At 31.3% G+C, this 12,102-nt stretch overlaps 2 protein-coding genes across 2 annotated transcripts; one reads left to right on the plus strand and one right to left on the minus strand.

Moving 5' to 3' along the window:
- Positions 1 to 8,280: 8,280 nt before the first annotated feature.
- LOC139093384 (protein C1orf43 homolog) lies at positions 8,281 to 9,434 on the minus strand. The gene is made up of 3 exons (XM_070644089.1): positions 9,146 to 9,434; positions 8,688 to 9,074; positions 8,281 to 8,623 (listed from the first exon to the last, which is right to left on the minus strand). The coding sequence occupies exons 1-3, from the start codon at positions 9,262 to 9,264 to the stop codon at positions 8,374 to 8,376; spliced, it is 756 nt and encodes a 251-aa protein (XP_070500190.1). The 5' UTR covers positions 9,265 to 9,434; the 3' UTR covers positions 8,281 to 8,373.
- A 264-nt stretch (positions 9,435 to 9,698) lies between these two features.
- Positions 9,699 to 11,895, plus strand: LOC139093245 (CAAX prenyl protease 1 homolog). Its single transcript, XM_070643903.1, has 6 exons — positions 9,699 to 9,874; positions 9,958 to 10,037; positions 10,116 to 10,448; positions 10,505 to 11,069; positions 11,264 to 11,482; positions 11,541 to 11,895. Exons 1-6 carry the CDS (start codon positions 9,797 to 9,799, stop codon positions 11,631 to 11,633), a joined length of 1,368 nt encoding a protein of 455 aa, XP_070500004.1. The 5' UTR covers positions 9,699 to 9,796; the 3' UTR covers positions 11,634 to 11,895.
- The last annotated feature ends 207 nt before the right edge of the window (positions 11,896 to 12,102 follow it).

The following is a 12,102-nucleotide window of genomic DNA, read 5'->3' on the forward strand; positions in this document are numbered from 1 at the left end:
GAGACGAAATGAATAAGAAGAAGTCAATTGTAAAAAGCTTTTTGATGTACATGATTCAATTGAAGATGGAAATTATTATTGGTTTCTTGCTCCATTACTTTTTAATGGCATTCTTTCTCATTCTCCTCTTTCCCTTTTTTTTACTATAATGGAAGGAAGCGAAAGCGAGTAATAAACACTTAGGCACCTCAATCTACTACCGTACGATATTGCTCTGATAATTAAATTGACATTCCATGACGCTTTTTCTAGACAAAGTTTAATGAAAAATATATACTCAAAATGATAGTCATTTTTATCCTGTATAATAGTCTGTGAGAGGAGATGACGTAAAGCTCTTTAATTATCACTATTGGTTCAATTTCATCTAAACATAATCTGTTGCTTCTTAATAGGATTTATTGGTCGTTTAATCTTCTCTTCTATTTCCGATATTTCATGTTATATGCTTAACAACAGTTGTAGTTGAGGATAGAAGAAGCAAAAATATAAAAAAAAAATTGAAATTCATCTTAACAATCGATTTTTATTGAAATAAATTGAGTCTATAAACTGCATTTGTTCTACATTTGATTAAGGGATATTGAATTCCCGAGCAGCGCAACTTAGTTGATAACAGTCATGATGCACTTCCACGCTGGGGGTTAATGACACAATGCCATATACCCGGGGTGAGCAATGCTGGAAATCCGACCACATGCTGACGTGACTCTGGTTATAGGCTAGATTTTATCTAATCTGACTTGGAACCAGAGTCATGATGGCTGTCTGTACCGAGTACCTTCTGGGATAGATGTTGAGGTACTCTGTAGCCATTGATGATGTTTGTCTTGCTCCAAAGAACTAGACCTGCTTTAGTGTGTCGTTCAGGATTGTTTAGAGTTGACTATTGCCCCGTGCGATGCAAATGATCATATAGGAGTTGCATGAACCTCGGATCGCATGTAAAAGGGTTCCTAATGGATTTCTTGTCACTGCTTTTGCTGTTGCAACTCTTCTGTGTCGCTGTATATCAAACATATTTGATTGATCATTTTTGAGTCTGCTGCATTTGGATGCATCTTATTGAATGGATTTATCTTCCCCTCCTCCCAATAGTACCCATTACCCCAGTTTTCAACCAATTTCAAAATCAATTCCATTCCCAACAATTCAAAATCGAGGGATAAAAAAATTGACGATATGTTGTCGAATGCATAAAGGAAAGAGAGCAATTTTCCACAAGATTAAGTCTATAATAACAATAAACGGTTTATTGTCGAATGAAATCAAATTGAAATGACTTAAAGAATATTTTTCCATTTAAAATTGGTTCTTAAAAGTGATTTTAAAGATCATTTCCAATATTTCTTATAGCACAGTAAGGAGTGAGATACGAAAGAATTCTGAAAATAAAATGGCACAGCCAACAAGAACGCCCAAAAAATATTTTTTTCATCTATTGAACGATAAGACAAAAGGAACAATAAGAACAAAAGATATGAAGAAGGAGAAAAGATCAACACCCACGCACACAAATATATTCATTTATCGTTCATCATCACATCGTCATATTATGAAACTCAATTTAGCAATAACTGACATTGTTGATGCCAAAACATTCCATTCGATATTAAAGAAATTCCGAAATAGTTTCGTGAGAAAATTGAAAAATTTAAATGTTGGGGAATGATTATGATGATGATGATGTGGGGATGAGAAGTTAACATTCATTTATTATATTATCTGCGTATGTCTTTTAAGAACCCCATAAATGACGCCAATGTTGGCTTGATTGCTTTCGTCTTTTTTTTGCTATCGCTTTTCGTATGCATTTTTTCATGAATTTTTGCGGTTTTTGATTGGATGTCTCGTTGACTGTCAAAATAGATTGATATTTTTTGGATGGAGTTGATTTTTAAATCAGGATTTGAAGAATTGAGTCTTGAAAATGCTCTAAAAATGTGAATTTAAGATTTAACGGCTAAATTTATTTTAAAATTTCGCATCACAAATGAAGCAATTTTAATGATGCGACACTTTGAATTTTGATCATCCGTTCATTTTTCTATGGAAAATTTAAAGATTAAATGATGCGAAAATTTGAAATTCAAATGTCCGTTAAAAACTATTCAAGCAGTTTATTCAAAAACAGCTATGACTGTTGATAGAAGAGCTTCACAAGAGCTCTACAAACAAAAATCCTGATCATTGAACTCATCAGACTTCCCAACTCCATCCAATAAAGTTCATTATAGAACAATTAATAGAAATAAACACGATTAAGCTTAATGGCACAAATGATTCGAAAAACCATATAATATGAATGAAAAATTGTGAAATATTCAGGAAATATCTGAGCGTGACAATAGAAAGGGAGGATATTTCAAACATTTTCAATTATAGAATATTTTTCATACAAAACTTTTCCTTTTTATTCTCACTCAAAGAAATTTATTCAATACTCAAAGAATTTAAACGACAGAGATGAAGTTTTCATCACGGAATAAAATAAAAATCAGCAGCAACAAGAAGAAGACGAGCAAGTTTTTAGTGCCAAATGGAAGAAAACTTTTCATTTCGATCGATAATAGATGAAGGATGAGGACAGACAATTACATAGTTTTTTTTTTATGTATGAATATATCACAATATAATGTAATTAAATTAACCATGACCAATCTATGCTATGTCATCATCATCATTTCTTAGTGCCACATATGATTTTGTTTTCTCATCATGAACCATATTTTATGCAGCAACAATAACAGAAAAATGAAAAATATATGAAAGAACATGATAGTAAAATAATTAAAATGTTATCAGATTTTCTATGTCATACTTTCTCTATGCATACATGACTAACTTTAAAAAGGGTAGTTTGATGGTCATTTGTGATGTGGAAGTTTAAGAAGCATTTTTGATTAGAATTCATTCATAGTAAATAAAAGGCTGATGGCCTAAATCGATCAGCATTTTACATTCGTATTAAAAAAAGTCTTGGGTTCGAATCCCCAAACTAAATTCAATTAAAATTTTTGTAAATGGTAAATTTTTTTTTCTAACTTTTTTGGATCTTATTTGTGTTTTTTAAGGTCACAGTTGTGTCGAGCATTACACTAACTCTTATTCTAGGAAGAATTTCCATCTAAAGTCCATTTCCACCCTCTCTCTATCTGGCTTCATAGTTAAGTTTCCAAAATTAACTCTAACCAAACCGACAGTCTCTATTTCCACCAAAATCAGCACAGATAATTTTTCAAGCAACATTAAAAATGATAAAAAGGAAAAAAAGAATGAAAAATTGTTAACATTAAAATAATAATTTTTTTTTCAACCATCATTATCGCCATGACGAGTCATCAGCAGATGGCGCCCAAAAAAAAAATATGAATTTAGATCATAGAAGGCCCTCGGAGAACAAAGCAGGACCTTTTGATTTTTTGCTATCTCGCTCTCATCACAATTTTCTCTATTGCCACTTCAAATGGAATCATGGAAAAGTCGTGAATGTATGTATGCGGGAAATATGATGATGATCTAGTGTTGGGTAAATTAAATTGCTATTCAAAATATGTCAGTACCATTTATATTTATTGTTTGTGTATGGATGTGTGTTAGAGGAGGAAAAAGAAATATTTTTACAGCCATGAAAGGCAGTTTTACATCCTACATCGTATGAATGAGGTCAGTCATAGAAGTGACATGAAAAAATGCGATGGAATTTCCTCGATACAATCCTGACATATTTTTCACATCCACTCATTCTCTCATTATTCATTCCTCCCCCTTCATCTACTTCTTACTTAAGAAGTTCTTCTAAATGTCGATATCATTTTCTGATGAAATGAACCAATATACCAAGCTACTTCTGCTTTCTTCTTTTAGATATATTCTATTAATGACTGTGATGATGACGATGATGATTATAATGATGATGTGCTGAATGTTAACAAAAATTAGTCGCAAAATTGATTACGTATTGAATAATATAAAAGAGACGCGGAGGGTGCGATAGCGAAAAAATTACGTGATGTAAAGAATTGCCTATTGTTAGACAATTTCCTTCATTTTCACACTCTTTATATGTGCAATTAAATTTATGAACGCATTTTCATCTCCTCGATTGAATATTTAAAATTAGACTAAGTATTTCAATTTGTTTGGTGATGCTGTGTGGTCGTTTGCTCGTTATGTCCGACACTTTTTGGTGATTACAGCTGAGTGTTATTGTAATTAAGAGCTACAAACGAAATTAATTATTCACAATGATGTTTATTCTTCGGAGTTCAAAAACAGACTGAACTATTTTATGAAAAGGGGGTTTCAACTATGTAGAATTAATATTTTTCAAATCTCAAATGAACGTTATTAGAATTCAAATTTCAAAAATCCGTTAAAATTGATAAAATTCAATTCATATTGCAAAAGTATTTTTTAAACACACAGAAAAGTGTCCAGCATCTCAGCAGGAAGTGGAAAATTTGTACAACTTTACAGTTCATAAAATAAAGTATTATTCCCATGAATTTATATAAAAGAATTATGATGAAGATGTAAAAATTTACAGCAATGCATTAAATATGTTCACACTTCACATTATATTATATTGTATTACTGTCGGGCATGAGAGGAGATTAAGAATGGAAGAAAAGTGGACAAAATATGTGTCCCACAAAGAAAATCCTTTTTCCACTTGTATTATATTCAACATTATGATTTATTGAATAAAGTAGAATGAGACATATTGTGAAAATGGAGAGGAATTTCTAACGCGTTAGTGACAAAACATAAATTTTTATCCACTTTCCGAAAAAATCCTTTTTCTCTCCTTTAAAGTGGACGATAATATGACTAGCGTATGTGCTTAAAAGAGAGAAAATAAAAGAATTGTTCTGAGCCATTAACCATCTTCATATTTTCATCTCATTCCATCACACATTCCTTCTTTTTTCGTAATAATTTTGAGCTTAATAAACTCACATAGCACCATCATCATCTATATACTTTGCGTGAATGTTCAGAGTCAATGAATGGGGTTGGATTGCTTAATTGGGGGAGATTTTTGACTTTAAAGGGGTTGCTGGGGTTAGTATTTGGTTATTTGAATGAAATTCACTAAATAGATTGTCAAATTGTTATAAAAATTATGCAAAATTTATCAATATAATGAATAGGAAGAGATTTTGATTTTTAACGGTCAAAAAATATTTGAAAAATAACGAACAAAATAAATTTGAAAAATTCTTTCAAAAAAATTTAAACTAAAATTTAACGGATTTTTTTGAATGAATGAAAACTGAGTATTGAAAATACCACGATTCTGAGAACAGCCTAAATAGTCAGTATCCCTGACGAAACAAATCAACATTTGATCCACAACTCACAATCCACATCAAAATTAAATTACGTGAAGTTATGACTCCAAAAATTAATTTGCATAATATTTTTTAAAGGATTTATGTCACCCGTCCATCGACGACCCGTCCAGATCCATATGAATATTTTAAAACCCCTGAAATATCCATACATATAATAAAGATGTTCGAATAGCAAAAGAGAAGCTGAAAAAAAGTGGAATATTAAGAAATAAAATGCCATCCTTTCTTCAACAATAAAAATTTCCTCTACCAATTGCTCTTAAGGCACATAGAATAGGAAAAAATGGAATTTTTTCCTTAACACACACTTTTAGTGGGGTTTCATCACTTCGTCTTTTATTCGGAATCATGATCGGAATTTAAATATGACTTTTTTTTCGCATTGTATTGTGAATTTGAACATATATATATATATTGCCGCCCCTTCTTATTTCTTACTGTTAAGATATTTGCCATAAGCCTTCGAAATATTATACCGCATTAAAAAAAAGGGCAAGTCAGTTAGAGCAGCAGCAGCAACAAGTGTGAGAAAATTTCTATTGTCATGAATATATGACACAGAATGAAAGTCAAGGAAGAAGAATAAAAATTGCTCTAATGTTGCAGCAAATGTGACACGCGACTTGCTGAATGGATACAAAAGGCCATTAAATTTTTAGCGCAATTTTTTATAAAATAATGATGCTCAATGTGTGCAGGTGGTTATTTATTTTGAGATTCAGGCTGGAGGTTGAATTTTTGAAGGACATTTAAAATTTGAATTTTCCCGTTGAAATTTCAAGCAACTTGAAGTTGAAAATTAGAAAACCGTTAATATTTGAATTTTTGAAAACCGTTAAAATTTGAATTTTTGAAAGTCGTTAATATTTGAATTTTTGAAAACCGTTTAATCTGAAATCTACAAAATCAATGTCCTTTGAAATGCGCTACCGCCATCACCATCTTGCAATAACAGCAATGATCAATACACAATTTATATTTAAAGACACATTTTTCCTTGTCTGTAGATTAAGAAGATTTTTTTAATGCTGAGAAGGTGTTAAATTACGTTCTGTATCAGTCTTTAGAGGTGAGTCAAGATATATCTTACCAAATCGATTGGCAGAATTAAAGGAAATCACGGAAACACAAACTTTATCGTTTTACCGTCTCTTATTTATTTCCCACAAGGTTAAAGAGGTGCTACATGCTTCAATAATTTCTGCAAGCTGACTGATTTATTTAAAGACTTTAAGATGTGTTTTAAGGATGTCAGAAATTCAATTTGCTGTTAATTGGGACATTTATTTGAATAAAAAATGGTATCACTAGAACTAGGTAGTTTTAATTAACTTTCAGATGTAATTGAAAAGTAAAATGTTTCAGATTATGCAGCGGCAGACTTTATGCCTTGCTTGAGGCGGAATATGCACTATAAAATTAATTAACAAATTAAAATGTAGCTTATGCAACTAATCAAATTATGGAAGAGATTTCATAAAGAAAATTGTGACAAGACTGCCTTGTTCCATTTAATTTTGCAATGTGCTGTATGTTTTTGAAATTTAAACTTCAAATTGAATTTATTTGTTCAAAAATTTCTAACGGATTTTTAAATTTTAAACTAGATTGTTCCAAAAAATCAATCAAAGTAGTTTTGTGTTCAAAAAATATAATTTTATTCAATTATTTAAAGAAATCAATGTTTAATTAAGACAATTTTATATACTGTGTATAGTAAGACCAGGATGTCGTCTATTCAGTTTAAAATCAAGCGTAAAAATCATTCAGATAAGCATAATAATGCAATTGTTGAGTTTATGAAGAATTCTCAATTCACGGATGTCAAGTTAGTTGCTGCTGGAGGCACATTAAATGCTCATCGAGTAGTTCTGGCTTCTTCTAGTACCTATTTTTATGTAAGTTCTCAATTGTAGTTTGATAGTTGCTGAAAATTTAATCAATTTACTTCCAGAATCTTTTCTCGTCCAAATCCTGTGACATGAAAATATCCCAAATGTGTCTTATAGACAACGTAAGCTTTGTAGATCTGAATAATATAGTTCGTTTTATTTATGTTGGTGAACTGACAATCGATCGTAACTATTTGCCTCACTTTATCAAAGTTGGAGATTTGTTTGGCATTAAGGATATTCATGACTTAGAGATTGATACTGTCAATTCAAATGTACATGAAAATCCAAAACTCATAAAGGAAGAAGCTACTGTTCCAGCTGAAGCTGATTTTGTCGTTCCTGAACCGTTCAAAAAACCAAATGTCCTGGCAACTACATCAAAATCAGCCAATAAGAGACATACAATAGCTGTGTTGCCCGCTACTAAAGCATCAATCAAAGAAGAAGAAAAATCATTCATGGAACAGCTAAATTTAGTTCCATATACAGGACATAGAACCCGATCAAAACTAGGAATTAAGAAACCCACGAAACGCCTAGTTATCAAATTACCTCGAACAGCTAGACGTAGTAAAACAATTGGACCGCAAAAATTAGAATGTCGTTATTGTTCCCGTCCATACACTGTCGCTTCCTCTCTCAGGAATCACGAGAAATTCTGTATTTTAAATGATAATCGCTCCTTATCAATTTGCAATGTTTGCAACGAAGAAGTTCCGCCTGGATCGATGACTTTTCATAAAAGAAGATATCATGATCATGTTCCGGGATCGCGTCGTTTGACTATTGATGTCGAAATGCTTAAAACGGAAGGCTGAACATTTTTAAACAAACATTTATCATATATTTATATCCATATTTTATCTCATTTTAGAGAATTTATTATTCGTTATTTAATAAATATTGTAAATCATAAAAAATCGTAACTGATAAAATGTCAAGTATGGTCTAGTACATCAAATGAATGCAGTTCCTTTAAATTTATAACGGATATTTGATTTTTGAATTTTTTCTAATTTTTGAAATTTGAATTATTTTTGACCGTTATTTTTTTTATTTGCTATTTTTTGCAAAATCGCATCCATAAAGCCTTAAAATTATCAATATCTATTCATGTTTCATAACATTTCAATTTTTGGTACATCATGAATTTGCGAAATGCTTAAAATCTCATTCTCATCATCTTCCAATTGCTGTTGCTGTAATCCAATCGATAAATTCAATTGAGAATTTCTTGTCTCTGGCACCGTTGTTGGAGGTTTTAAACGTGATGGGTCTAATAATGGCTGTATTTTTGATGATGATTTCTTTGTAGGCGTTCGATTTCGACTTGGAGACGTCTTGGCTGTTTGTTTTGTAAGCTTAGCACTGTGTGTGAGATGGAAAGTCATTAAAATATACAAATAATAGTCATTGCCTTAATGACACTTACGCTTCTATCATTTTGAGTAGCAGATGATGATATTTTTGATATTCTTCATCGCCATACTCATTTGGATCGTATCTAGCATGTTCATAAGAGTCACAGAATTGATGAATGAGTTTCTGTGAACATCCAGAGAGATAATTAATAAGGAATGATCTAAGTGGTTGAGATCCACGATTTGGTATTTCTCTGTCTAACAATTTGACATCATCAACAGCCTTCATTCTGTAGTAGTAAGGAAGTAATTGACTTCCAGGTTTAAGAATAAATTTATCATCTGCAGCCAAAAGTTGTGGCTCGAAGAATAGCTTGTCTAAAACATCTAATCGTCTTTCAATCTCTTTTTTGATCGGTTTGTTAGCATTTTGACCTAGCGGTGCATGCGGTGTATGTCTAATATTAAGGATAGACAAAGAAATTGAAGTTTTTCAGAAAATCGATAATTTTCTTCTCTTTTGTCTTACCTGGATCTTAATGTGAATCTTGTGATCTGTCTTTTGGCGAATATTATGAATATTGTGGCTGTCAGAACAGTTCCAGCTAGCAGCAAGACGATCAGTGGACCTGATAACTCTCTTATCATTTTGATGAATTAAACTTTTACTTGATTTTACACTAAATTATGTTGATTCTTTTGGATTTTTGACAGTAATTTAATAGCTCACATTGGGAAACTTTTAATGACTTACACTACTGATATTATGGACTTAAAACTGATAAAATTGACTTATAATTAAATTTTCACTCAATGTTGACAAATTTTATAACAGTTTTTTTGGCTGGAAAGTGACTGGAATGTTTTGTTTACGTTTTTATGACAGTTGATTTGAAATATTTTTGACCGTTATTCTAAATTAAAATAGGAAGCAATTATTTAGTTCAATTAAGTCAAACTGTAATTACTATAATTACAAAACCTCATTGATTATATAAAATTGCCAAATGCAAGGAAGTTAAGACAATTAAATCAAAATAACAATTTTCATTGGAATTTCTGTTATAATCACACCAACACAACTAAAATTTGCGTAACTCATACCAGTAAAATAGACTAAAAAATTTAGAATTAGTATATTTGATTAATTACAGTTAATTTAAGAGTTATTCCTGTGAGAATGACTGCCGTACTATACTCTATCCTTGGATTCCTTATATTCGAGAACTTGGTGGAATTGTATTTGACCTTCCGACAGGTAAATCAAAATTTGATGATAAGAATAGCCTAAAAATAAATATTTGATGATAAAATATCTCTATTATTAATTAAATAATCCAGTTGAGAGTATACAAAACCAGCAAAAAAGTACCGGAAGAGCTAAAGGGAGCATTAAAGGAAGAAACGTTTGAAAAAGCAAGGTAAAATCATTGTTTGCACAAAAACATCCAGCAAAGCAACTAATCTGACGTTAACATATGTTATCCTTATCTTTGTAGAGTTTATGGCATAGATAAAGCTGAATTTGAGATATTTAAGTCGATTCTTTGTGATATAATTATAGTGACTATAGAATTATACTGTGGATTTATTGCATACTTATGGAACGAAGCGATTGTGTATACTGGAAGATTCCATCTTAATCCAGCCAATGAAATTCATGTCTCCTGTATCTTCTTACTGGTTGTCAATGTCATTGGAATTTTCAAAGACCTACCATTTAGCATTTATAGTACTTTTGTACTTGAAGAAAAACACGGATTTAATAAACAGACTGCATCATTCTTCATAAAAGACCAATTGAAAGCATTTGCTGTTGGACAGGCCATAAGGTATAGTCACGATCTATTGAGTCATTCATTAGTCAACATTATTTTAATATTTTTAGTATCCCAATTGTGGCATGTATTGTATGGATTGTACAAATCGGCGGAGATTATTTCTTCGTATGGCTCTGGGCATTTGTTGGACTTATTTCTATGCTCCTCATCACATTCTATCCAGTCTACATTGCTCCATTGTTTGACAAGTTCAGACCATTGGAAGAAGGAAAATTGAGAACATCAATTGAGGAACTTGCTGCATCACTTTCATTCCCAATTGGCCAACTTTTGGTTGTTGAGGGATCAAAAAGAAGTCATCACTCAAACGCATACTTTACAGGACTTTGGGGAGTTAAGAGAATTGTCCTTTTCGATACATTATTGCTCAATAAGGGACTTGCTGATGACAGCACATTAGCTGAAGATGAAAAAGGAAAAGGATGCACAGATGAAGAAGTTTTGGCTGTTTTGGCACATGAACTTGGACATTGGAAGCTCGGTCATATGACAAGAAATATTATCATTATGCAGGTTCAATTGTTCATGATTTTCATGATGTTTGCCTACCTCTTCAAATTTGATGCACTTTATGAAGCTGTTGGATTCACAAATGGAAAGCAGCCAATTATTGTGAGTAATTTAATTGTTTTGGAGATATCAAAAGTGTAGACGTGGTTCTTTGTGGCCATAAAGTGCTCACATTGCCTGCTTGATAAATAACGAATGTTATATATTTAAAAAATAACGGTCAAAAAATATTTGAAAATTCGTCAATTTTTAAATATTTTCTGACCGTTATTTTTCAAAAACCAATCTACTTACAGGTCGGATTTCTGGTCATTATTATGTACGTTCTTGCACCATTCAACACTGTTGTCAGCTTCGGAATGACATTGCTATCAAGAAAGTTTGAATATCAAGCTGATGCTTTTGCTAAACAGCTCGGTTTTGCTTCTGATCTTTGCAAGTCACTCATCAAGCTTCACATTGATAATTTGGGCTTTCCAATTTATGACTATTTATATAGCAGTTGGAACCATTCGGTAAGTAAAATAAATTTATGTCTTTTGACCCAAATATTTAATGACATTCCATAAACAGCATCCAACACTTTTACAACGCATGAGTCGATTGAAGGATGACAGCGAAGATGAATTCGTTAAGAGTAAGCTCCACAACAAAAAAGTCAACTAGTTTTACATTCGATATATGGATATTAGTCATCAACAAACGTGAATAAGTAGAAGAAGATTTGATTCAAAAAACATTTTCGCACATCAACTTTTTTTTATGATTTCCTGATCATCTATCTGTGTTTTCTCTCTATCTATTTTATTTCGCAACACTACCTTAAAAAAATATATTCCAAAAATTATTTGTAATGAGTTTTTGTATGAACTTGGATTGATGAATGAATAAAAATAAAATTACCAAACTTACATGGTGAATTAAAAAATTGTTGAAAGCTTTGATTCGTCAACATCATGAGTTTATGTTTTTGAATATAACAGCTTGCTTTGTTGAGAAATCATCAAATACTGAAAAACTCAAAAAATCTAAAAAAAACGGTCAAACTGAATTTAAATAATAACTGTCATTAAAAATTCAAATTTTTCCAGTCAGTTTTAAAAAATTATAAACCGTTAAATTACACAAAAATATA

This window comes from Chironomus tepperi, unplaced genomic scaffold (genome assembly GCF_022539635.2).
Source record: "Chironomus tepperi strain 1889 unplaced genomic scaffold, CSIRO-AGI_Ctep_v1 contig_335, whole genome shotgun sequence".
Taxonomy (NCBI): Eukaryota; Metazoa; Arthropoda; class Insecta; order Diptera; family Chironomidae; genus Chironomus; species Chironomus tepperi.